Below are 27,381 nucleotides of genomic sequence, written 5' to 3'. Positions count from 1 at the left end.
TCAGTGAAAACTGTTTCTTCTTTGTTCTTCGCCGGGAGAAACCGACGTACTTTTCGCGCACGTTCTGCATTTCGATGGGGTGCCACCGGGGCGTTAGGGAGGAGGGGAGCCGTCTCCCCGGGACGGGGGGCAGCGGGGGCAGCTGCGGGCCGCCGCGCTCCCCGCGCCCGCCGCCTCCGCCTGTGCGCGGCGGGGGCTGCCCCGGCGGCGCGGCGGGGAGGGCCGCGGCTCGGCACCCCCGCCCCAGCCCCGCGGCCGGGAGCCCTCCCCCCGCCGCCCGGCCCCGGGCGCGCCGCCCCCCGCCCTCGAATGGGCGCTCCCCGGCCGGGCGGGCGGGCGGGAGCTGCCCCGCCGCCGCCTCGACAGGCCGCGGGCCGCCGCTGCGCGGCCCCTCCGCGGGGCCAGGGGACACTCGGCGGGCGAGGACGCGCCGGGGCCCGCGGCGGCTCCCGGGCCGCGCCGGAGGGGCCGGGGGTGGCCGGAGGGGGCCCGCGGAGCCGGGCTGGCGCTCGGGCGCTCGGAGAGCGGGCGCGGATGGGGCGGCTCGCCCGGCCGCCGGGACCCCCAAGAGCCGCCGAGCAGCGCTAACGAGCGAGGCTCGGGGGGCAGCTCCACACGCGCAGGGGGACCTCGGGGCACGCTTCGCCCTTCCTTGTCCGCAGCGAACAAGTGGCGAAGCACCAACACGCTGCTCGGGGGAGAGGAGGTTCAGAGCCCCAGACACGCTGGCTTCCGAGGGGCGGCTGTTCCAAGTTTCATCCGCTTCCTCGCGGATCCTCCCTGGCCTTTCCCATCGCTAACAGGTCATTTCAGTGGCCCGCTCACCAGCCCAGCCCGCTGCCTCCGCTCGGACCAGGCTGGCGGGAGGGGGAAAACTTGGGAGTTTTCCTGTGGGGGAATGAAATGAGCAGTAAAAATACACAACAAAGAAGGGCGCCAAACGGGGCACGCTGTTGAAATACAAAACATTCTTAGCTGGTGGAAAGTTCAGGAGGGATGGTTATCTAATTATGGGACTTACAAATAATTGGTACCTTGGTTTAAAACTGCTGGGAAGAGGCGAGCTTAGACCTCATGTGCCGAGTCTTTGTAAATGGAGTCTGTACAGTCATCCATTTTATACATTATGTTTGTAAATGTTACACTATAAAATCACGGGTCTGGCTCTCTGAAACGGACTGTGACCCCCAAAGAAGCCGATGCACATGGAGGAATCTGTGTTTCCCTCTGTAAATCGTCTGATAGAAAGTTCAATAGACTTTTTTTTTTTTTTTCCTTCCTTAAAAAACTGGATATAGTTAACAACCAAATTATTCCACAACTTCCTGAGCGTTTTGGCACTAGGAGTTGTGAATGTGTAAGTGCAGTGCATGTGTCTGTGTGCACGTATATCTGTTGCCTCTTTCTCTCCCTCTCTCTCACACACACACGAGAGTTATTATTTCTAATTGAACTGAGAAAGTTCCTGCCATTTACTCTTTACGGCAAGTTTAACTTTTGTTCATTCACCCCCCCAGTCCCAAATCGGTGCGCTGTTACAAGCCCATTACCCTCCACTGCCAGGGCTCGTGGCCCGCCTTTTGAAAAGCAAGGTAAGTGTTGTTAGACAGACCTCACTACGCAGCAGGGCTGGTGATTTTCTCGCAAATGTTTGTTTTGGTGACACCGTTCAGCTGCTGAGGTTGCAACCTGCCAGCATCTTCCACGTAGGCTGCACTTCTGCGAGAGGGAGAGCTCTGCTAGGGCATCTGTTAAAACACACATGCCACTAAATTCAGAAATACACGCATGCAGGTAAGTGTAAGAGTGTGGAAGCGAGAGGGGGACCGCAGAGCCGTGAGGCTGAGCCCAGGCTGGGGCGCAGCCGGCCGAGCCGCCGCGCAGAGCCCCGGCCCCGCTCCCGGCGGCCCCCGGCCCGCTGCGCCCCGCGCCGGGCACGGCAGGCGGGAGGCGACGCTGCCGCCTCCGGGCGGTCTGGAACAGGGAGCTGGTGCGAGGGCAGCGGATTCAGAGAGCGGGGGAGCTGGAAGGAAAAAAGTTTTTGCAACTTAGAAGCCTCCCCCCCTCCCCGACGAGTGAGCGGCCGCTGCAGCTTTTCCTCAGGATGCTCCGCAGCCAGCTAAGGGTCAGCACAGTTCCTGGCTTTGGAGAGCACTCTCGAACACTTAAGAATAGCCTTTACAGGACCGAAACGACTAAAGACGCCTTATCACTTTTATTTCGCTGTAGTTTTCCAGGTGTTTTATCAGCGCCTGGTGGCAGGCTGCCCTTCCCCGAGCTCGACCGGCCGGGAGGGACAAAGCCGGCCGGGGCTCCCGGCCCCCCGCGCTCTCGGCGGAGTCTCCCAAAGTTTGTTTCAGCCTCTGCCGCTCCAGAGCTGGGAGGAATCCTCCATGTTGCGCAGCGCCCGCTGGCTCGGCCGGCAGCCTCCCAAGCCCGAAGTTCACCTCTCTCCTGTCCCAGGCTCCGCGTTTAATTCGGTCCCGACGCAGCTACTGCCCCCGCGGAGCCGGGCGCGGAGCCGGGCTGAGCGCGGAGCGCCCCGCGGCCGCCCCGGCCCTGCCCTGCCCCCGGCCGGCGCATCCTTCGGGGGGGGGGGGGGGGGGGGGCATGAATAGTTAGGTTTTGTATTTCCTAATTCTACTTAAGGGGGAGGAGGGAGAGAGGAAGAACGGCTTATTAATCGCAGCCTAGCCCTCTCTGTTTTCCAAGGCTGTCTAACATTTGTAAATACTTATGCTGCGGCTGGTCCCCTCCTTCCTGGTTAAGTTGTTTAGTATGTTGGTTATTTGTACCGAATCCCGGTCTGTGTTGTGTCTGATGTGTTGTCGTTGCAATGTGCAGCCGGGGTGACACTGATGGATGCGCCAATGGTGAGACGGACAGATGTTAGGGCGGATCTAGCGGCATGCACCGCCACAGCGGCGGAGCCCGCCCGCGCAGCGCTGCCAGCCGCCGCCCCGCGCCCCGTCCTGCTGCAAGCGCGCACTCACACTCACACTCACACACCGAGGGTTTTTTTGGGGAGGGGGGGAACGTCTCGGTGTCGTCTCTTAAGTAGATCTGATCGCTCCTTCTGTGAGCAGATACTGTAACTGTGAGGAGCAACCAGCGAGTATCAATGAGATGGAACTGAGCGAATTTGGCAGCAGAAGCGGCAATTGACAACTCACCATTTTCTTGTTTGCAAGAAATGTTTCGTTTTCCCCCAACAGTAGCAATTTCCCGGGGACTTTAGGCGACTGCGATTTTTTTTTTTTCATCCTAAAGATCAGCTTAAAAAAAAAAACAATTTATAACAATAATAATCAAAAAAAATATATCCCAAACCTTCTCCACCCTTCACGTAAAGTGTTTGAATTTCCTGCAACTTGAAAAGGAAAGCAAGAGCCAAAGAGCGGCACGGCGGCTTTATAAGATGTGAAGACGCAACAACATCTGCACTTAGTCAGGTATTTGGAATTATCCCAAATCTCGAAGAATGGGGGCGAGTGGAGATTTTTTTGATCTTACCGTAAAAGTGAGATCATCCTTTTTTTTTATTCCTCCCCGTGAACTTTAAAAAAAAAAAAAAAAAAAAAAAGGAAAAAATCGCTACTGTTTTTTTGTTGTTGTTGTTGTTTTTCTTTTTTTTTTTTCCCTTCACTTCTCCCGGGCGCAGCGGCCTCGGGCAGCGCGGCGGTGCCGGCGCGGTGCGGTGCCGCCGGGCGCGCAGCGCGGCGGAGGCGGGAGGCCGGCATGGGCCCCCGCGCGCCCCCCGCCGCCCCGGCCCTCCCCGCTGGCGCGCGGCCCCGCCGCCCAGGGATGCACAATCAAACCCGCAGCACATCGATCCGCCGGCGCTCGCTGAACTGAGCGCGGCGGCTCGCCAGTGAACTTGGACCAAAAAAAAAAAAAAAAAAAAAAAATCCCAAACAAAAAACCAAAAAGAGAGAGAGAGAAAAAAAAAAAGATCCTCCAAAAGAGGGAAAGAGAGGGAAAAGTGGTCTTCCCCGAAGAGCCGGGCGCGCGCGGGGCGCGGGAGTGCGCGGGCGCTGCCCGCTCCCCGTCCGGCCGGCGGCAGCGCGGGGCAGGGCGCAGCGGCGCAGCCGGCGGAGACGCCGCCGTTAACGGCCGCCGGCCGGGGCGGCCCCCGACACCCCGCCCGCCCGCAGGCGCGCAGCGGAGCCCGGGCGGCTGAGGCGCCAGCCAGGTGGGAGCCGGCGGGCTGGATGTGTGCCGGCGGGCGGCCAGCTGCCCGGCGCGCCGGTGAGTGGGGCCGGGGCGGGCGACGGCGCGAGGTGCGGGGCGAGGCGGGGGCCCGGGCTGCCGCCGCCGCCGCTGTCACCTCGCGGGGCGGCCGGGCTCCGCGGGGACGGGGCTGCGGGGCGGGGGCCGGGCCCTCCTCGCCGGGCGGGGGGCGAGGGCGGGGGGGGGGGGAGGGTCCCGTGCCCCGGCGTGGCGGGGAGGCGATGGCTGGGGGGGGGCTCCGGCGGGGAACGGGTGTGCGCGGGGGCGGAAAGGGAAGGGCTGCCGGCGGGGAGCGGGGCGAACGGAGCGGAGCGGGCTGCCCTGCCCTCCCCTGCCCTGCCCTGCCTCGGGGCGGCCGGCGGGCCGGGCCCCTCCGCCGCCGCGGGCTGCCGAGGAGAGCGGCGGCGGGCCAAGTTGGGCGGCGGAGGGGGCGCGGCGAGGTGGGGGGGCGCCCCGCCGCCGCCCCGGGCGGACTCTTCGCCGCCGCCGTGGCCGTGCCGGGCCGGCGGCGGGCGGGCCGGCGGCGCGATGCGCAAAGAGTTAAGGTGCCGTCCGGGGCGGGAGGCGGTGGGAGCGCGGTGCCCCTCTCCCTCTTTGCGGACTAGTTTGAGTGACACTGCGATCATCTCGTTTCCCTTCAAGCTTCGCCTGTTGCCGCCGCCGCCGCTCCAGCGCCGAGCCGGGAGCCGGGGAGTGGAGAGCGCAGGCTGAGGCTCCGCCGACTCCTGCCAAGAAATCCCCCGTCTTTATGCCGTGATCTCCCAGCCCGGGCAGGCACCGGGGGCGCAGGGTGGGGTGGGGGGGACTGCGGGCTCTCCCCAGCCCTCCCGCCCGCACACCTCTTCGGGGGGCTTCCCCTCCTCCTTCCTCCGGGGCGATTTGTCAAACTTCCCCCCTCTTCTGCCAGCAGCAGCAGCAGCAGCAGCAGGGCTGTCCTCTCCTCTGTGCCGCCTCCTCCGCCGCCGCCGCCGCCTCCTCCTCCTCCTCGGCATCGTGTATGCACAGCAACAAAAAATATATCCCCAACCCAGCCCTCGAGCCGAGACTGGAGCAGCTCACCGGATCTCTGGGGCTAAAGCAACTCTTCCCACCCCCGCGCCCAGGCAGCCCCCCCCCGCCGGCGCCGGCGGCCGCAGGAGCTCAGCATGCCGAGGAGGAAGCAGCAAGCGCCCCGGCGCGCAGCAGGTACGAAGCCGCCTTCCCCGGCCGTTTGTTTCTCCTCTCGCTTTCCCCCGGCTCTTTCGTAACCGCTCTGCACCGGGCTCCCTCCTGCCCCGCTGCCCGCGGTCTCACGCTGCATGCCGTGGGTTTTGCAGAGCAACTCTTGGTCTGGAGGCACAGCGCTGTGGCGGGGGGGGGGGGGGGGGAATATTTGCTTTTATTCTATTTTTTTCCTTGGGGTGGCAGGGGTGGGGGCGCATGAAAGCCTTTTCCCTACTTTGGTACCCACTTTGATTTATTCCGAACTCTGCCGTTGCCCGACTCAGTTCTGGGGGCAACACTTGGTGGAAGGCAGGCGGGTACGTGCAGGCGCATACTACATGTACACGTATGATCTGTGTGACTCCAGGGGTGGGGGAAGGAGGCGAATTTTGTTCATTTCCAGCCCGTACTTTGGCACCTACTTTTTTTTCCTCCCTGGTAGTCTTCGTTTCTCTCCATCCCCTTCCTTTATAGGCGAATGGTTTGTGAAAGCAAGTGCAAATACTGTTTGTTTTGGTTTGTGGGTTGTTGTTTTTTTTTTTTTTTCTTATGTAAAAAGAGATAGGATATGTATAAATACATGGCACGCGGTGAATGAAGTGGTAGGGACAAAGTGATGTGTAGGGTCCACATACTTGAGGATCCAAGCCCAGAACTGGTTCCTTTGCCCAACTTTTATCTTTTTCTCTCTTTCCCTTGTACCGCACTGGAGCTGTCTTTGCTGGACAGACAGACCCACCTAGTTGGTCACTCTCTTTGGCAACCTCTTCTGTTAATCCTATTGATTTCTTATTTATGAGTCCAGATGAGAAGCTGCAAGGGAAACCAAAGGGGGGGGGGGGGGGGGGGGGGAAAGAAAAAGAAAAGGGTCTGTGTATTGTCAAATGACTGGCTAATGTTTCTGATAGTGCCTTTACAATTTCCTCCATATTTTTTTTTCTTTTTAGAAATACTTTTCAAGGCTTTGTCCTGGTGAGGTTTTTTCTGTTTGTTTGTTTTATTTTCCTTGTGTTAGAAATGTCAACTCCAGTTAAACTTAAGCAGTATTTTTTGGAAAAGTCAAACTGAAAAGAAAACAGTAAAAAAAAAAAGCAAGCCCCACATAATTTTACAGTAATCCTTAGTTGGGGATGTGTGGGCTGGAAAAGGTTTCCTTGGCCTGTTGCCATCCTTGATTTGATGGCTGATTGATCGCCTGTCATCTGGCTGCCTTTGATCTATTCATTCCCGATAAACATCAATAAATCACTTGCCATGGTAACGCCAGACTCGGTGACGTCACACGTGGCCTGTCAACTCTCTGTCAGCGCAACTTCAGGGGCTCCTGGCTAGATGTACCACATAGCCACATGGACCAGGGCTTCCAGAGGTATGGGGCTGGCTTAGGCGGCGGAGGAGGGTTGGGTTTGGTCAAGGACAGATTTGGGGGACCAGCATGTAACAGCCATAATTTGCCTTTAACGAAGGAAGGCTCGGTACCAAGCGGCCGGGTGCAGAAGTTTTCCAGAGGCTCTGGCAACGTTATTGGTAGTGCGTTTGTGGTTGTGCTAGTAACAGCTTGAAGCAGGTAGTCCTGCAACTTGGGAGGGTGTTGTTAGAAAACGGGCATTCAGAAATGTGACAGTGCTTTCACACTGTCTGACAACTTCTCAGAGTGGTGTGGTTTGAATTTAGTAAACAGCAAGGGATTCAGGGAGTAATACAAATTGTAAATAACTATGTCCACATTGCCTTTCTTCTTCTCTTTGACATGCACATGCATTCATCTAGTACTTTTGAAACAGAGAAATAGACTTTCTAGCATTCTTACTCCATATACTAACAGAAAGTTTGGAAAGTTTTGCAGTCTGGTGGTGATACGATCTAGCAAACAGTATCGTATCCAAATACTTCACGACAATATTTTGCATTTCTGGGCCGTGCCATCAAATAACACTTTTGAAATAAAACAGTGAACTTTTCCCAATACTTGGGAAATTCTATTTTGTAGCACTAATTTAGTTCTGCAAAATCCAGCTCTTTCAAGTGTTTGATATATTCGACTGTTGTATGCTGGACTCTCCATAGGCTGGAAGAAAATGTTTCTGCACTAAACACACATTCTGAGGTATCTTTCTCTCTTCACCACTCTCCGTCTCTCCCTCCTTTCTCAAGTGAATCATCCATGATGTGTGATCTCTCTTTCATATTTAGCAATGTAATCTCTTTAAACTTTTAGCTTTTTGATAGCCACATTAAACATTTAGTATTGTGTATAATTGCTTCCCACTGAAATGCTGTTTTACTGGTCACATTGGAAATGTTACTTTTTCTAATAGCAGTAAAAGCAAAGGCTTTTTTTTTTTTTTTAACAACACCTTAAAAACAGCTAAGAAATAACAGGTTAGTTAAGAAATATTCATTACAAAAACTTGACTGCAGGACTAATAGGAGATGGAAGAATGGTTTTGCTCTATCAAAATGACCCGTCAAAACGACTTTGTTTCATATTTGATTTAATTGTCTCTCTCCTGACAGGCACATTCATCAATAGCTTAATGGTCAATCAGAAGTTGGCAGAGTGAGTGCTTTCATTCTTTCCCATACACTAGCTTTGGCTTTACTTTATCAAAATGCCTCTGCCTAATGGATATGGGGGATGTAGAATGACTGAAGGGCTACTTATTTGAGAAGAGTGAAAAACCAAGAACATTTATGCTGTTGATAAGTGCATGAAGATAAATAAGTGAGCTGTATGAGACGTTTTATTTTAAGACAGAAGAAACTTACATTTTTTTCCCCTTCTTTTTGGCTTCAGAGCTGCGAGTTACAAGGTTCATGACTGCTTTTGTGGCATACTGAGAGTGATGACAAATTGATTGCTTGGTACTGAGAGAGAAAAAAAGGTGGTGGGGGGGGGAGAATTAAAGATGTCTGCTGATTGGTAACTCAGGAAATCCAGTCCCCAGCAACCTTGAGAATACTCGAGAATTTTTTTTCTCCAAACTGAAAGGTCCGCTCAGCCATAAAAAAAGAAAAGTTGTTTTGCCAGCTTCATTAGTGTTCACCTAATTAGCTGTAAACCTGATGGATTCCTGACAGCTTTAATGATTGGAGATGACAAGCTCCACGCAGTGTCATCCAGCAGAATTAGGTTTGCAGCTAGTTTGATGTAATCAAGTTGATATTACACAGTCCTGGTTGCCTTTAGTTGTGCATTAACTCAATTTTCTGCTGCAGGTGACAAATGGGCTTTGGTACCTGGATAATCATGTCATAGGAATTAGGGCCCTTTTAATGGTCTGGAGTAGAATAACAACAACAAAGAACTCTCAGCAGCACAGAGCTCGCAGACATAACAGACAGGTGCACAAATTCTTTATGTCTAGCCCAAGTGTTAACACCACACTGTGGAAGACTAAAGCTGTCTCCCAGAATCAAGAATCTGTAAAATGATAATTTTGATTTGTTTGCTTTGAGACTCAGGTGAATATCGCAGAAAAATTTGGGAGGAAGAGTCAGGGATCGCAGTTTTGTTCCTCACCTGTTAAAGCAGGAAGATAGTCAGAATTGCTGCTCCAAAGATTTCTGTCATTTAAGTCAGGATGAAGAAGGTATTTACTGGTTAGAGACGACTGTCCAGGAAAGCCAAGATACTGTTATAATAGAGGCCAGTCTTGTTCGTGGAAACAGTAATTATCTGTCCTTAAATTACAGTTTTCACTCACAGCTTTTTTAGAAGCCTATTTAAAAGATCAAGAAAATGTACTTCCTACTGACAGAAATTACTTAATACATGTTTTGTATACATATAAAGCTCTCCTGAGGAGGGGTTGGGAACTAATGATTTGTTGGAAACTCATTTGCTTTTTTTAAAAATTTATTTTTTAAAAAATTGAATAAAGTAATTACTGTTTTTTAGACCCAGACAACCGCGCTGAGTTTTGAAGCCTCTGGGAAAAAAGCAAACAAACTTGGGCCCATAGTATTTTTTTTTCTGTATAGTATGGTTTAAACCGTAGAGATAGCTGCATACTTTTTAGGCTCTTCACAACTTCTGTGCTTACATTCAAAAGATGCACATGGTCAGTGTGAATACTGAAATACATTAAATTGATTTTTTCAGAGATGCGGAGCACTTCCACTTCTCAGGGACTTCAGTGCTCTTGCTAGTAGTTATCAGCACCTCCAGAGCGAGGCTGGGAGTGCGCCACAGAAATACAGATGCAAGATGGCATGCGGGTTGTGCAGCCAGATTTCCAGGCAGCTCCGACTTCGGGAAGTTGAATGCTTGCTTTAATTTATGGGAATTGCTTGCAACTACATACATACCCCAAAAGTAAATGTAGCGATAAAGTAGACTACCTATAAAGGTACTTGCAGTGTCAGCCCTTGGTATGTTATTTGCCTCCAAACCTGCCACATATTTCTCTGTTGGACAGAGATTCTTCCTAGCAGCAAGCTGACAAAATGATTAGTTATGGCTGTCCTCTGCTTTTTTTTTTTTTTTTTTCGGCAAAGTGTGAGGAACAATGCAAAAAAAGAAAAAGGGGCATAAATATAAAAAGGCCTGATAGATTCCCCTGAATATCTGTCTGGAAAACGGAATTTTCCAGAATCAGCTGCCATTTCTCCCATTAGCTTGACAGCTGTCAATTAGGGCTTCAGTGCTCTCCTGGGCCACAGTTTATTGCGTGCGGTTGATGTTGTCATTTTGTTCTCGGTTTTGCCTTGAGCACTATCATGAGCAGGAGTGAAATAGTCAATAACTGATGTATCAGCAGTTATTTCTTAAATTGGCTTACAAGTCTGCATTTTTCCTCTTTTTACTAAAGATTGTTTTGTAAAGTGATTAGAATGAATTGTGACTGCTGCAGGGTTATGGGAAATGCAGTGAAGCTAGGGTGAGTTAGCAGGATTAGAGTGGGTCCTTTTTGTCAGCCCTGTTTCCAGGATTAGTGGAAACTATATAGAAAAGATCACCTTCAGGGTGAAGTGTGGGGGAAATTTTTAAGTGTGCTACATGCACGCTCATGTAGAAACATACGGTGGTACAGAGTGAATGAAAAGAAATAATTTGCCAGGACATAAAGTAACCTTACGTATTACCTTTCGGAACAAACCTTGGTACTGCTAGTTTTACAGTGTAATAATCCATATTTTAATCCAATGTCATGACCTTTTCCTAGTGAATCCAAATACAGATTGTCAAATTTTAATACAGCCCTATTTACAAGGTGCTGCTAGTAGATCGAGTATTAAGGTGCCTGAAGTGTTGCATTGTCAAGTAAGAGTGTATGTATATGTATGGTTATGATACAGCACCAAAATAACATAGTTGCAGAGAGATCATGTGTTATCTTATCTGTGAAACACTTCAGCATCATTTACTAAACAGTCTACCTCAGGTGTTTGAGCCTGATTTTTTTTTTTTTTTTTTTTTTTCCTTCTCTGTGTGTGTGGGGTTTTTTTTGTTTTTTGTTTTTTGTTTTTTTTTTAATTTAGTTACGCCCAAATTGTGGTTTATCAGCCTTAAGTTAAAAATGAAAGGTGAATACAATATATTGTATTTGGTAACAATGATATGGACTGGTACATCCAGACAGATAATATGCAGTTGTAATTAGACTGAATAGACAGGCATTCATTTTTAAATTCTTTGACACATGCATAAAATAGTCATATAATAAGATAAGATGACAATTTTATGTTAGGTTGATAAAGTGTCCCGATACATGCATTTAAATGTCTGTAAGCCTTTTTTTATCCAGACAGATTAATTCTAGTTTCCAGCATTTGCAGTTAGACATTAAATTAATTTTAAAAATCCCACTAAACAATGGATGTGTTGCTTTTTTTTGTGTCATTACCTAAAACAGGAGGATTGAAAAAAATTATGCAATTTATTTTTCTTGATTTCAACATTTAAAAAAAAAAAAGCATGAAAATTGGCTCAAAGGATTTAAAGCATAGTCCACAAGAGACTGTATTGTAGGTTTCTTAAGTATAGTAATGCAGAATAGAACATTGTCAGAGCTTGAAATTGTTTGTTATCATTTTCATAAGAAGAACTGTAAGAGTTGAAAAAGGGCTTAATTTCAGAGACACTTAGATTCATCCTATTGCATTTTCCTGATTTTGCACCTGAAAGATACTTTGGTCATCTCAGAGAGCCAATCTGCAGAATTTAAACACTCTCTTTGCAAGCATCAACTTTAAGATATTTCTCAGAAAATGTTCAAGGTTTTTTTTTTTTTCCCTGAAGGCAGAGGGAGAGTGGGGAAGGAGTTACCAGAAGATCATAAAATATCTGAAAGCTCTTTGCCAGTGCCATTACCTGGCTTGTTCGGGCAGTAAAGGTGCAACTCTTCAAGAATAATCTAAGTTCGTATTTTAGACTTAATTATAAATTATTAATTAATTCTGTCAGGACACATGTTATTAATTATGACTCTCTTTTCTTCATTCAGAACAGCTGTTGGGAATCACGTAAGTTCACTGTATTTGTTGGTGTGGGAGTTTACCAGTGAAGAGCTCTCCATTCCCAGCCTGCCTTACCTTTACCTCCCATCCTCTTCGTACGGGGGAATTACTGTTAATCAGCTAAGCTAAACTTGACATCGCTTGGAATAAAGACAAGTTTTGAAGTGATTCAGTGTGCTCACAATTAGCGAACATTTTTACGGAGGTGGTTTTTAGGTCCTGTCCATAAATAATTCTTGGTTTAGTAAGACTGTATGGTGGTGGGGAGGTCAAAAGGGCACCGGCCAAGCCTTAGCGAGGGGGAAGCAAAGCAGTTTTCATGTCCTTCCACCAAACTCCCGCCAAACTTCATGCATTAGCATAGAGGAGAGAGCTGTTTTATTATTCGTTTGGAATGATTCAAATTCATTTACTTTTGATATTTCCATCATTAAATTGAGCCCTCTGTTTCAGTTTCTTATGTGTTCTTTGCGGAATGCATGTTGCATAAAATAGGCAATTTTTAATGAACAATTTAATGTAAATGGGTTCTGAATTTAAATTAATATTAATGAAGCTTTGAGTGAATTTATTTTGCATACGTAAAGGCTTGTAACTCTTTCACCCATACACTCTTGTCTTTATGTACTAACACATTGGTTAGGTGAATTGGCTAGTTTCCATATTTCGTGATTAAAAAACTTTAATGCGTTTTCCAATGCTATTTGTGCTAGTGCAGCTTTATGCAGGTTAGTATCTCTGTTAAAAATGTACCTGCCTTTATATTCAGATTTTCATAGTTAACATTTCACTGTGTTACCCCGCCGTTTTTATATATTTCTTTCTACTTTGGTTTCACCTTTATACTTGGAGGAAAAAAAATATTCCAACAATAGTCACCACAGTCAAGATGTTTTCTTTCTTTGGTTTACCTCTAATGCATTATGTATTTAGGAATGATGGGATGTTCTATAATTAATTCTGTTAGATGTAATTGCTATAATCACTTTGATGCTACACATAATAAAAGTAATATGGTAAGCATACGAAAAAATATAAACACCTTATTGTAGCACTTTATGTAAAATTCTTTTTAAAATCTTGTTTAGAGTGGAACCTCCACTTCGGTATTTCGTCAGAGCTAACATTTATTTTAAAGTACATTACTTAGTAAATGGATGAATTTTAGATATTGAAATGATTTTGACTGGCAGGTTGTCTTATATGTGCGTGCATATATCTTGGACTGTGCACTATTAAAGATGTAGTTCATTAAGAAGCCAATCTTCAGCGTTTCTGCAAGTGACACATAAATATCACCATATATCTCATGAAATAAGAGACAAATTTGTACATTGTATTAAAATCCAGTACACAGTAAATAACACAGAAATGGAGTTGTACAGCGGAAAGCTTCTTTGTAGTGCAAAATTATGGGAAATATAAAATGTATGAAGGGTAGCATGTAACTAGAGAGGGAGTTTTTCAGGCATAGTCCCAAGTGGGAAAAGACTAGAGAAGGTGATCCCCCTCCTCTTTTTTTTTTTTTTTTTTTTTTAACAAGTAGCTTTGAGTTATTGTTTGCAAACACAGTTTTTGATAGAGAGGAAATGAAAAAAATATGTGCAATGGGTTAAGCTGTGTAGCTGATATCCTTGATTCTGTAACAAAAAATGTTAATATGGCCATAGTTCTTAATTAGTTGCACACCATACTTAATGCTGCAAAGGTCACTTGGTTTTATGGTCCAGCATTGTCTATGAATTTGTATGTTTCCCCCCAAATTTATATTTCGCTCTCCCATATTTTCTAAGCAATTGACCGTTCAAATCCTGGTTAAAATGCAAACTAGAAACAAGATTAGAAAAGTATGTTTAGCGTGGACAAAGAAGCAAGGGGTTTTTTGTTTTGGTTTTTTTTTTTTTTGCTAGTGTTATTTTCAAATAATGCACAGTCTTTGCATGGAGAGCAGAAGTATTACATTTAACTTCTGTAAGCTGAACAAACAAACCCCGACCAACCTCTTGCTGAATTGTTCTGGGGAAGAACAGAACAGGGTGCTGTTTCTGAGTATCTCTGGGACTGGGCTCGGTGCCTGCAGTCCTTTTCCTGCTAGGTCAAGCCTGTTGCTGGAGGGCCAGATCTCAGCAGGGGCCTCCTGGAGGCTTGGCGAGGCTGCTCAAGACTGGCAGCCATCAGTCATCCATCTGTGACACAGAGTCTGTTTTTGATGGCAGGGATGATAAAAGGCCTGGGAACTGTATAGGCCCTTGTAATCAGGGCCAGTGCTGACATCCTTCTCAACTTTGACAGCTTCTTCCTTTTCTCTCTTCACCGCCAAGACTGTCTCAACTGGATTTTTTTTTTTCTCTCTCTTGTTTCATGTACTTGATCAGTCTCAGATGCTGGGAATTATTTTTTTCTGAAGGGAGGGGGAGTGTTTCTTTTGGTTTGTGGGTTGGGCAGGTGTGAGAGGAAGTCTGTTTTTTTTTTTTTTTTTTTTTGTACTGTAGGCCTGTTGCTAATTAATGTTCCTCCATAAGATTCTGTCGGAGTTGAGTAATGTTTTTGATCTTTATGCCTGATAACTGCATACTTAATGAGATTTCAAAGCTGTGAGTGCAGCTCCCTACAATTATTGACAGATGCCTTTTCTTTGCCATTGGGTTCAGCTTCATAAATCCTCCTGCAGTAATGAGGTTCAGAAGTGCCACCCTGCCAGTGAGCTAATGAAAGAGGGGGGGAGGGAGGGAACAGCTCATGCCTGCCTGACACATTTTTTTCCTTTAAAATTTACTATGCAGATGTCAAGCTGTGGGACGATTACTTCAAACATGCTAATTTTTATCTTGCTTTTGTGTCAAGCCTGCATGCCATTTTTCCCCCCCAATAATAAATAAAAATAGAAACCTCAACCTATTTAAATTTTATCATGGATCATAACTATTGAAGACTTTGATATATGTGTGTTCTTTTGCAGTTTCCAGTCAGCGGAGCAGTTTTTTGAAATCCGAAGGGCAGAGAGAGGATAAAAAAAAAAAAAAAAAAAGGGTGGGGGGAAAAAAGCTGCCTTGGCCGCACGTCGGCCTGCCCTAACCGTGCACTTGAAACATCGGAGATTTCATTTTAGAGTTCTGAAACTAAATCCTGGTGGAGAATAGCTGCACCATGCCAAACAGTCGATTTCCTTTTCAGCAGAGCCATACATCACTGACCCACCCTTCCCTCCCGACAGAATGACATGTGTCATTTATCACACAGGCCCTGCCAGGCAGCGCGGGGGGTGCGCGGGGGGAGCTCCCGTTCCAGCATTGCTGTCTTTTCCCCTTAGCACAGCCTGGCTACGGCACAGCGCTGGTCGGGGAGAGGGACGGTCAGGCCGGCGGAGAGGGAGAGCGAGAGCGCCTGTGCTGGGGGGGGAACTGGCAGAGTGACTGAAGAGGTTATGTTCCTTCATATTATCTGCTAAGTCGTCTTGTTCAACCCCCTGAAGATTTTCCCCTCCTGTTTTCTTTCACTCTCTTTTTATTTCCTTTTTTTCCCTTTTTTCTTTTTTTTTTTTTTTTTTAAGTTTGGCAGTTGGGACAACTGGCTGACACGTATCATTCAAGCAGCACCAGCTTGCTGGGGGTTGTGTAAATGAATCTGGGAGCTCTTGGTTTCACATGATTCAAACGTGCATTATTGAAGATGGATGTTCCTTAAAAAAAGATTGATGATGGATATCAGGCTTATAGTGCCATTTATCATTTTGAATATTATTTAGACTTGCCGTGTAAAGCTGTAACTTGAGAGTTGGATGAGCTGGGACAGAATGGAGGCCTCGGCGTGCACGTTGTGATTGATGGCTTTGCTTTCTCATTGTTTGTTACCAGATACTAGCCGGTCATTACAGGAGTGCCTTACAATTGTTTTAGGGGCTGGATTTCCGTGTGTGTCTGTGTGTTTGTACAACAGAGAGAGGGATGGGCAGAGACAGAGTTAAGTTTTTAGTGAGAGCGTTTCAATAATTGTGAAGAATGTAGACAAAGCTATGGCCCGTGCAAGGATACAGGCAATCTTTTGCATGAATACAGAGACATGCTGTACATAACACTAAAATATAAGCAGGACTGTAGCTGTTGCAGCATAGCATTGTCAGGCATTGCCAGTTCCAGTATAAAAATGTGCTTTGAAAATGTGCTTGTGAACAGATTAACACACTCCAGCTTCCTTTCGCTAACAGGCTGCATTTTGGTCCCATAATGGCAAAGAAAACGAAGTTCTAGAACATAATTATTTCCGCATTTACATTTTTCTGTTCCGCCCACCCTCTTCACCCAGTGCTGTTGAATCTTTGAGTCTTGGCGTTCACTCCCAGGTGTCCAGGATGCTTTTGGAGGTGGATAGCCTGCCCATGTAAATAGCAAGGGCAATCCCTTCCCTTTTTGAAGCACTTTTGCTGGAACCAGGACACCCCCACCTGCTGGAAGAATTAAGGAAGCAGCTTTTTATAAGCAATTGGGTCTTGTTTTGGATGTGCGGGCAGCAACTATCAGAAGATTAGACACCCCAGCAATAGAGCGGCTTCAGCAATAGGTAGTGTCAAAACTTCAAGAGATGGGGCGTTTGTGCACAAACATCTCCAGGCAAGTGCGATGCACAGCCTGGTTAAACTTGTTCTGAGTTGACAAACTATTAAATGTTTCTTGCCTGGCACATCATACAAAAATCAAATGATTGACAGGAATGGCAGGTAAAATGAGACGAAAATGGCTTTTTGTTGAATCGGTCTTGAATTTCCACAGGTAGATGGTATTTTTGAAATACTGCTTGTCACATGAACTTTTTCTTTGATTGTGAGATGCCCTCTTAGCAACAGGGAATTATAGCAACATTTGATAAACAGTGTACAGCAGTTAGGTTAAAACATTTCACAAAGCCAACAGTGACTTTATATGAGTTTTTATAGAAATGAGTTTTTCAGAAATCTGGTGTTTGTTATTCCTTCTACCAGTTTGCTTTTAGTACACTCTTTCAGTTGCCAGAAGTAAGGAGAATTCAAGTTTGTACACTTCATTCAAGTCCAACATCATAAGAGAACCCTGAAAAAACATAATATTTTCTATAAAGCCTTCAACAGTAGAAGGTAAAACTTTGATCTCCTACCCCTGCACTTGTGTAACACAGTAGGTAATTGAAGTACAAGTGCCAATTTGCTGGAACAATTGTAAACACACCTTGATACAAATGGCATCGTTGCATTCTTACTGATTAGAAAACTTTTCTATTAATAGACACAAAGTCCATTTCAGGTGTAATTGGTAAGGAGCTGAGTGCACTCATGGGAAGAAACCTTGTTTTGTTTTTTGTTCGCTTTTATTCTTATCCCTTTTTTCAGTTTTATAGCTGGAGACATGATTTATTGCAGCCATCCATCTTTGGGGCTCATCCATCACATCCTGGTTGCTAGGCAATCATGGCAGCAGCTGTTTGCTTTGAATCAGACAGAAAAGTTGTCAATCATCAAAGGCAGGTGAATAGCATTAGAAACACGCTATTGTCAGACGGAATAATTAATCAAAGAGAGAAAAGATAATTAAAAAGATATGACCCTTGCAAGTACTTGCTCTGGGTTGCCTGGAAAAAAGAAAAACTGCCTGGTCTTTTCTAGACACTTAAACAGCTGAGGGCTGATAAAATATGCACTCTGCAGTGCATAGTTTTTAATTAATTGAAAAAGGTTCAACATTCAAAGACGATGCTGGAGAAAAGTCTGATTATGAGCAGAAGTAATATTTATTGTTTGCATGAAAGGCTTGACATGGAGTTCTAACTTTCTGTCACAAATCTCCTGCATGCTTGCACTAAGCCTCTTTCAGCTTTACTATCTTCACTGGCAGTTACTAGAGTGTGTGGTTAGTCCATCCAAGTAAGGGTCCTATGGCTTTCATCCAGCCTTTTTATTCAGGGCCACCTTTTCAGTGTATTGTCTTGTTCACTATCCTGTATAGCAGCTATCAGAGTTGCACTAGCTCTGCCATCAGCAAGGCAGGCAAAGCTCGAGAAGTCTGCAGTATTGCTCTTCATTCAGTATAGGAAAGATGTTGAGGCAGTATCTATCTCATTTCCAATCAGAGTGTGGAATAACAGGCTCTTGTGAGCTGATTCCTGAACCCGATTTTCCAACAGTCCTATTATTTGTAGCTGGAATGATAAAAAGGATGCTACGAGGCCCCATTTCCAACTCCTCGGAGTTGGGATACTGTGGTGGTAGATGCAGCATAGCATGCCCCAACACAGCCATACGCAGGAATGTACTTCTGGTGTAGAGCCGTGTTGACTGTTGACCTATGTTTGCAAAACAGCCGGATAGAGCTCATATTGCCGTCCATCCACAAATTGAGACTGGTTTGAATGCTAGGGTTGCTGAAAAACTGGACATCTGAAGTTCTAATATGATAAACCATCTTTGTGAGAATAGAGTGTCATATTTTTGATTGTCGAAAACCACCCAACTCTGGTGTTTGTTCATGCTTAGAAGGTAAGATGTCTGTGGACGTACTGGTCACAGGAGAACATAAGTAAAATGATTGCATTATTAGAGTTTCTTTTTTTAATAAAATAATTTGTAAGTGGTGAAGCAGAGTTGACTGCCATGCTCCCTCTCTGTATTTTTTAATTTTTGATTTCATGCTTCCTTTACCCTGTGTTCTAGAACTGGACAAAGAAACTTCAAGTTTGTGCTGTCAGGAGAACAAACCCACTATTTTTAATATCAAAACTAGATATTAGTGTTGATTGTCAATGATATTTGCAAGGGTATATCCTGTGAAATATTGGGAATTAAAATTGCTGAATGAAAATCTTACACACCCATTATTGTACACCCCATCCCTTTCACATTGGCTGATTTCCTGGATTATGCTTTGCATAGTTCTTTGCAGCAGTGTATCAGAAGCAACTCCTCTGTAAATTGTGTGTAGCCTGTATCACATTTCTGCTCTCACACCCTGTTTCACTTGTAATCATTTCAGTATTTACTTAGAGGAGGACAGAACACAGCTAAGAAGGAAACGGGGTACCATCTGAACGCTGGGTATGACACATCTGCTGCAGAGAGCTGTTCGTTTCAACACCGGTAGCGTAGCAGGAAGCTCAGGCTGAAGTTAACTTGGTTGACTTGGAGAAATCTGTAGCCTCAATAAACATTTCATATTAGTGATTCTTGAGAATGTAACGCTCATCAAAGTTTGTGGGAGAAATAATAAAGTCTCTCTAAAAGCACAGTAGTGCATATTAACATTACCTTTAGGAATATCCTCCATGTGCTGCGTGACAGAAGTCAGTATCACCCATGGCTGATAGCATAGCACATTTACATGAAGTTAGGATGTTGTCTAGTGTTGCTGGCAGGTATTTTTTTTTCAATTGGGCTAACTTCTTTTTTCTTCCATATTTAATGATAATTCAGTTTGATGTATTACTTGTGGTTTTTGTCATAGACGTATTTTCTGTCATAGATGGCGGTTTTGTAATAGGCCCGGTGCAGGGCAGATGGGTGTATGTTTGTGAATGGGTATGCAGCGCTTTCTCTAGAGTGTTTTTGTGTATTAAATAAATGTGGGACAGCCATGCCCGCATGTGAGGTGACATATTTATGGCTATAGAGCTCTTTCCTCCTTTGCTGGGAAACGAATTTGTCTCCTTTTCACATATCAACACCTCTGATACCTTTTCAAGTATTTGCTGTATTTCAGATCTGCTGATCACAGTTTTATTTACTGATAGGGGAACTGTGGCAGTAGTTCCCTAATGGAGGGATATATAGTGCTGACATCAAGAAAATGTTGGATAAGAGACATATGGATAGATGGCTGCATGTTGGAATGTAGGCAGCTATTGTTTAGTCTGATAGTGATTTCTTAGCAGATTATAGACAAAAGTTCCCAGTGATAGTCTGTTTCCTTCTCCTCATCAAATTGAGGTGTGTCTTTTCCCTCAGATTTTTCCCAGTCTCTTTTCCATGCATGGTGTTGAGGGAAGACAGAACAGCTATTCCCCATTTGCAATATTAATCGATTCACAGGTGAAAGAGGTTGGACTCTATGAAAGGATTTTTCTGTCCTAGTCTCTTCCTCATCCTTCCCCAAATGCAGGTTGCTTTTGCACTTCTATAAAGAAAACTGCTTAGGAAGTTGAAATACCTTGGTCCTGAACATGCTAAAGCTAGACTGCCTTTTTGTTCATATGAAGTGAAAATTGGACAGAATATGTTAACACCGTAACAGACAGTAAACTGTTTTGCTTTAACTGGTGGAAGAATGTGCAAAGGGAGTTTAAAATAAACATTGAAATAATAATCAAACATTTGCCAGTGTTTAACTCACTGTGTTAAGTAGAATGTAGTATCTCAGTAGGAACCACCGAGTTACACGATATTTGTATACTGAGAAAAATACCTTGAGGAGATACATATAATGTGCTCAGCTGAACTGTGTCCTGTGCTTGGCTGAACTGCGTAAGTGTGTAACGCTTCCTCCCGACCCCAGTACGTACGCTGGCGTATTCCAGCCTCTTACATTGCAGCTAACTGACAGATAGTCTTCAGGTCTGTCCTCCTCACTGCAAGAGATCCAGGCTATTTCTCACTGTCTTTAGAGTGCTGTCTCCTTAAAGCATTGAGAATGTGTGTTTCCTTCTGAAGATTTCTGATGTGAGAGAGACTTTTTATTCCACATTTTTAAGGTTAGTTACCCTTTTTATTTCTCTCAGTGTAGCTTGCTGTTCCATCTTTCATATGCACAATGATTTTAGCGTTTCAGTCCTACAAGCTTGTGCAGTGAACAGAAATACTTCTTATCTCCAGTTTTCAGTTTGTCAGCAGTGTGCTTAAGAAAAGTCTTCTGCAAGCTAAGCCTAAAGCTTGGAAGATATCCTAGTTTCTCTAAGTGAACGTCCTTCAGTGTCTGAGCCACACTGCAGTGAAATGCATGAAATATATTTGTATGTACTTACCTATATGATGTAAAGTATGGAAAGTATCTTGGTTTATTCAGCATATTGTATAGGATACCTCTTCAGAACTCACAGGGGTAAAAGATAATGGGTTTACTGTCATAGGTGCAAGATGACTAACTCCTGTCACCTGATAAGCAGGAGCAGAGCCAGATGGCCTTGAAGATAGGGAATCATCAGATACAAGCCATCAGGCAGGGTAGTACTTTCACTCTAATATCTAGGGTAATTGTGTAGCAAGGAGTAGGAGTGGAAGTGCCTTCAGGAGAGGGGAGAGGAAGGACTAGTGCCATGGAGAAGAAAAGACTGATAGGTAGAGATCTGGACCACTCTATAGTCCCAAAAATAGAAATAATCTGAATTCATATGTTAATCCCATTCATTTACTTCAAAATCCCATATATACTGTGCTGTTGTTTTGGAGTTAAATATATGCTTTGCTTTCTAGTTAACCCCCAAATTCCCTTGTAATTGCCATGTTAATTAGTTAGATAGTTTGTGCATAAGAGTGTAATTTGGTAACTGCCTTAACTTTATGAGTAAAATGGAGAGATGTAAACTAGATGGACTAACTGGGTTGGACTTATTGCAAATTTTATTGGAAGAATATTTGAAAAGTAGAAGGTAGAACTTGAAACAGCAAAGATAGTGTGTGAGTGGGTTTTTTTATATGCTGAAATGTATAATTTACCCAGGATACCTTGTCTTCCTTTGTTTTTGCTCTGGGCTTGCCATAAAATGCTTCCTATCTATATTAGTTAGCAAATACTCCGATGTAATAGATGAGAATAGTGGTGCATTATTTCCTCATGCTTTATATGTTTTCTGTATAAAATACTCTAGCAGCAGTGAAATCTTGCTATGTGATTGCGTTTCATTTTGAGATGGTTAACTGAATAAGCAGTAGAACAAGAAAACAGTAAGCTGAATGAAGGAAAAAGAAATAAAATTTTACAGCACATTCTTGTTGTAGGAGTGTGCAACACAAAATTGTGTGACTCAAATGCTCAATCTGGTCTTCATGATTAAGCAATAAACAAATTACAAAACAAAGTTATCGTCCTTTTGAAACTTGTGCTCGGTCGTGAAAAAGCGAAGTATTTAACATTTCTCAAAGGAAAACATCTTTTGTTACTCGACGTTCAGTGGTAGTGGCTTTTAGTTAACAAAGCTGTTTGCATTAGCGTAGAATTAAGCACTTTTGTAGACACTACAGACATTTTGTAAAGTTGATTTACTGAACGTTGATAAAAGGAAACCAAGTAGTTAAAATTTGTGATAAAATGACTGGTGTGCCTTGTTGTAATGACTGGAAGAATATACTTAGATTAGTCTATCAACTTTATGTAAAATAGTTTGATTACATTGCTTAAGTAGAAAGGTCTTTGTATGTTGCATGTTTGTGTCATGCCTGACATAATGGAGTGCTTATCCCTGAGTGGGTCTTCTCAGCAGCAGTAGTACAAACCTGTAATAATACTAATGTGCTGGAATCCCCCAGATTTTGCTGCTTACATCCCGAAGAGACGTCCCTATGTGTGGTTTGGTTTTTTTAATTTAAAAAGTGTGAGCATGTAATGATTATTGGAGTCTGTTATATCACTGATGTGCTCTGTAATTTCCAGACAAGACCTCCCCCAGAACTTTAAAATGGCAATTTCTTAACCTAAGAAATTTACATTCTTATAATCAGGATCTTGGATATATTCAATGTGGGACCCACCTGCACTGAGAAAGGAGGTGTTAGATTCTTCCTTGAGTCTACAACAGTTGCTTATCTGGATATTAGTGGTACCAGTTTTTAGTGTGGTTAAGGAGCTGAGGACCAGACAGAAAGCCTCTTCAGGGATTTATCAGAATGCAAAAGGGACTTGCAGCTCCCCCATCCATCCCCTGCCCATGCCCTGAGCTCCTTGTATTGGTGTGGGTGGCACTGCTCCATTACTGCACCAGCCTCTCATCCTCATCACAGCTGCATCCAGGCTGTGTGGGGAAGAAACTTGTGCTGGATCTCACAGAACTATATGTGATGGAACATATCTGAGAACTGTTCAGCTGAAGCAAATGCCTGTCACCTTACATACAACATCACCTTTACATTGGCTGTTAAGGTAGGTCAAGCAGTTTAGGGCTATGGGTAGTAAAAGTGAACTTAAATGGTATGAACTGGAGAGCTTCAGTTCATCTCCTGGGTCTGCTTCCATGTTGCAGAACAATAGAACATAAATGTGGAGGGAACCTCAAAGATGCTGTCCAGTCCTTCTCCAGTTCAGCTGACTGCAGCCATGCCCTTCCTGACAGACATTCATGGACAGTCCACAACTTGCCAGGCAGTATCTTCAGGTGTCCTTAGTGCAGCTGGATATTAGCTTGGCTTGCAGAATTTCTTATGGGTTATTTCACTTTCAGGTATCCTGCAGACTGACTTAGTTGTTGATAGCTTGAAGCAAAGGTTTGGAGCAGTCTGTACTATTATGGATTGTCCAGAGTAAGCCCTGGGGAGTGATGCTTCCAATGTTCGCTCTTGTTAAGACCCAGTCCAAAGCCCATTGAACTCAAATATGATTCTTTTACTGACTCTGACTTCACTGGGCTTTCAGTGAGACCTGTATTGTCAGTTTAAGAAACAGAATTTCATTTGTGTTACCTGGTAACTTTATGCTGTACCTCTGTTCATTGTTGATGTAATGTAGATACAGACAGATTCTGGTATACACTTCTTGGCTGGGTTCTCATCTTGTCAAGTAATACACTTCTGTGCATGTTTAAGTGCTTAAGAACTTTTAAGGATTTGGAAGTAGATTGTAAGCAGTTGCTTTTCTTAAGAGGGACGTAATGTAATACTAACGACCCAACCAGGAATGGACACTTTGTTTGATGGCATACAATCAGATTGAATATTTTAATTTGTTTTGGAATAATCAGTTATTAATGTGATGCCAAGAAACTTTTGCTAATATCCAGAATAGTATTAAGTTATAAATAGACAGTAGACCTCTGCACGTGGGTCAGGGCAATCCCAAACAGATATACAGGCTGGGCGATGAATGGATTGAGAGCAGCCCTAAGGAGAAGGACTTGTGGGTATTGGTGGATGAAAAACTGACTCTGAGCCAGCAGTGTGTGCTCACAGCCCAGAAAGCCAACTGTGTCCTGGGCTGCAGCAAGAGCAGTGTGGCCAGCAGGTCAAGGGAGGGGATTCTCCTCCTCTACTCTGCTCTCATCAGACCCCCCCTGCAGTGCTGTGTCCAGCTCTGCGGCCCCCAACAGAAGGAGATGGACCTGCTCAAGCGGGTCCAGAGGGGGCCACAAAGATGCTCAGGGGCTGGAGCAGCTCCCCTGTGAGGACAGGCTGAGAGAGTTGGGGGTGTTCAGCCTGGAGAAGAGAAGGCTCCGGGGAGACCTTAGAGCGGCCTCCCAGTACTGAAAGGGGCTGCAGGAAAGGTGGGGAGGGACTCTTGATCAGGGGGTGTAGGGAAAGGATGAGGGGTAACAGTTTTAAACTGAAAGAGGGTAGATTTAGGTTAGATATAAGGAAGAAATTCTTTCCTGTGAGGGTGGTGAGACACTGGCAGAGGTTTCCCAGAGCAGCTGTGGCTGCCCCCTCCCTGGCAGGGTTCAAGGCCAGGCTGGACGGGGCTGTGAGCCACCTGGGCTGGTGGAAGGTGTCCCTGCCCAGGGCAGGGGGGTGGGACTAGAGGATCTTTAAGATCCCTTCCAATCCAAACCTGTCTGTGATTCTATGAATGTTATCACAGTCAAGCATCTGTATTGATAGGTAACAGCATTCTGTAAATTTGGCCGTTGATTCTATTCTAAAAGCAAACTATTTAGCCTTATGATCTTAGTACAAAATTACATCTTGTTATGGATAATATGTCATGTCTCCCTAAAAATGTGATCTTGATTTTCATCCTGTGATGATACTTTATTCAATAAATCAAAATCTTCCTCAACAGTTAGCAACCAACTTATTTAATGGTTATTTCTGAAATGTTGATACAGGGAATTTAGCAGTTAACAGTGTTTATACATTCCAGAAGCATTAACAGGTTAGGTTATACTGGAATTCAGTAAATATCCATGAGAAGTGTGGGAGAACTGTATGTTATACTGTGTCTGCCAATTGTCTGCCAGACATCTTGTGAAATACCAAATGTAACAATAAAGTTTATAATGATGATATTGTCAGAAGGCACACGTTGTCCACTATCACTGGAAGGCGGAGAGATCAAGGCCTATCACACAGTGTTTAGACTGCAACTTTAGAACACTACAGATGTCCTTATCTTCTGGAGATAGCTTTGTACTGAATCAGTGGGTTTTACACATTCTTGTGTATGAAAAAATGCTCTTTGCCTTCTCAGTATTTCTGAAGAAAATAAAAGGAGGATAGTTTTTATATGTGTCAAGGTTGTTTCCCATTTCTGCAAGTGAAAGAACCTTTGTAAATCTGTAATTTTCCCAGTAGCTTTTTCTCTTTGGTTGCTCATTTTACTTTATTGCTAAAATGGAAATTTCACCAAAACCAGTAAAAATTGCCACTTACAAGCTGCAGTCTGTATGCTCATAGGCAGTTTTGTGCTGGCTGCGCTGTACTTGATCTTTTTAACAGTTGCGGGGTGGGTAACGCCAAAGCAAGCCAGGACTCCTAAAGCTACTACTATTTTTTTGTTTCTGTGCAAATAGATGACATTTTCTCAAAATGTATCTCCCATCAGAGTTTTTTACTTCTGCTGTTATGACAAAACATGGCAAACAAAGACAGAACGTAAATTACAGCTGTGGTCTTGAAGTTTGAAGTTGCATTTTAGCCATACTGTACTGTGTATTATCATAATTATCTTTTGGTGCTTGTATGTATGTAAATTACATTAAAAATAAGATCAAGGCAGGCATATTCGTGACATAAGCAGAAAAAAGATGAACAAGCTATTATGAGATATGAAAAATAAAAAAAATGCCATCTTTAATTTGACAGTGAACCAAAGCCCACCAATTGAATAACATGAGAATATTTTTAACCAAAATTCCCTTACGGCTTTGTTGTGACCATGCCCTTGATGGCATCTCATGTCTGTTAGTAACTCCATTATAAAATCTTCTTATGAGGGTGTAGTTTTAGATTGTTACCTAAATCTCTGTTATTTGGAATGTTGTATTGCCTGAAAGCATCCACACTTTTAAAAAGGTATGTATGTTCAAACTATTTAAATTAACAAATTGTCATAAATACATTCTCTGATATTCAGGCTCTCCTCTTTTCTGGGGCCTTCTTATTAAAAATAATTTCACAAAACCTGCCTTCAGTCAAAAGTGTCTGGTAAATGCTGGGATTTTGAATTTTAAATAGAACTTCATACTCTACACAGTAATATATTTATTTATTATATGTGTCTTTAGCGGATTCAAAAATTGAAAATCCAGAGCTGAATTCAGGCATCAAAACTAGTAGTAGTATAGTAGTACATGGTTCAAGAAGGCCTAATGTTTATGTACATATACATGTGGGGTTTTGTTTTTTGTTGGGGAGGGGTTGGTGTTGGTTTTTTTTTTTTAAATATTGCAGTGAGAGATTAGGTTCCTGAAATTAGATATGTTCAGAGTCTGGCATAAGTCTTATGTACTGAACTAATGATTTTCTAACATACTTTTTATGAAGCGTAAGAGAGTATTGCTATTCAGTGAAATACAAAGTTCCCTCACAGTAGTCTTTTAAACTTTTTGCTCTCATTCATATTCATTCCTTAAAAAATGTACTTCAGAGCTTTCTTATAGACACTGTGTATCCAGAACATACAGTTTTTAGCACAGTATAGCTAGATGTTAGTGAGTCTATTAATTCCCAGCCAAAGGAGGCTGGGATCATAGGAAACATCAGTATAATTTTTTTGCTTTCTTTTTTTCCTGAGATAGAATAAAAAAACACTTAGAGAAGTAAAATTTTAGTATTAACCAGGTTTTTATTTATCCCACAGTATTGGAGGAATTAGGAAGAGGGAATCCCTGCCAGTATCCATGCGGTTGTACCGGAATGTTGCTGCCATTTGATCGTTATATTGCCAAAGGTAGCTTGAATCAGTCAGGCTAATGTGCGTGTGAAACTCGCAACTGCAGAGCTTGCCAGTAGAAGCAAGACTTAGAATATGGGTGTTTTCAAGTTTTGTAGCAAGTGTTCTGATTTTGGACTTTCCTATTTTGACATCCTTTTGGTGTGCAATTATGGGTTTAAGAAAAAGAAGTGTAGAAACATAAAGTTGTGAATTAGGAATTCCCGATTTTTCTTGGAAGGGAAGTCAGTGAGTTTTGTATACCTTGGTTTTCAACCCATAAAATGACGGGGGGAGAATATACCTTGCTATGCAAGTGAATTCTGAGAATTAATGCTTACACGACAGCTTTGTAACTAAACAGTGATACTTAGGTGATACTTGTGAGGTGGAGTTTATAATCCATTTTTTTGTTTTGCTGTATATGCTTAGCCTTTGCTATGTTTTGGCAGTATGTTCT

At 44.3% G+C, this 27,381-nt stretch overlaps 1 protein-coding gene and 1 long non-coding RNA gene across 2 annotated transcripts in view; one reads left to right on the top strand and one right to left on the bottom strand.

Moving 5' to 3' along the window:
* Positions 1–517: 517 nt before the first annotated feature.
* LOC141963763 (uncharacterized) lies at positions 518–3,535 on the bottom strand. The gene is made up of 3 exons (XR_012634202.1): positions 3,174–3,535; positions 1,613–1,748; positions 518–888 (listed from the first exon to the last, which is right to left on the bottom strand). It is a non-coding gene; the product is annotated as an uncharacterized LOC141963763 (long non-coding RNA).
* A 1,772-nt stretch (positions 3,536–5,307) lies between these two features.
* The window catches only part of TSHZ3 (teashirt zinc finger homeobox 3), a 64,314-nt gene continuing 42,240 nt past the window's right edge, over positions 5,308–27,381 (top strand). Inside the window, exon 1 of the mRNA XM_074913543.1 lies at positions 5,308–5,415. Within this exon, the coding sequence (XP_074769644.1) occupies positions 5,376–5,415 (40 nt within the window). The 5' untranslated portion in view covers positions 5,308–5,375. The remainder of the gene's footprint in view (positions 5,416–27,381) is intronic.

The sequence above is a fragment of the Athene noctua genome, chromosome 9 (genome assembly GCF_965140245.1).
Source record: "Athene noctua chromosome 9, bAthNoc1.hap1.1, whole genome shotgun sequence".
Lineage (NCBI taxonomy): Eukaryota > Metazoa > Chordata > Aves > Strigiformes > Strigidae > Athene > Athene noctua.
This window is presented reverse-complemented; position numbering and strand designations above follow the sequence as displayed.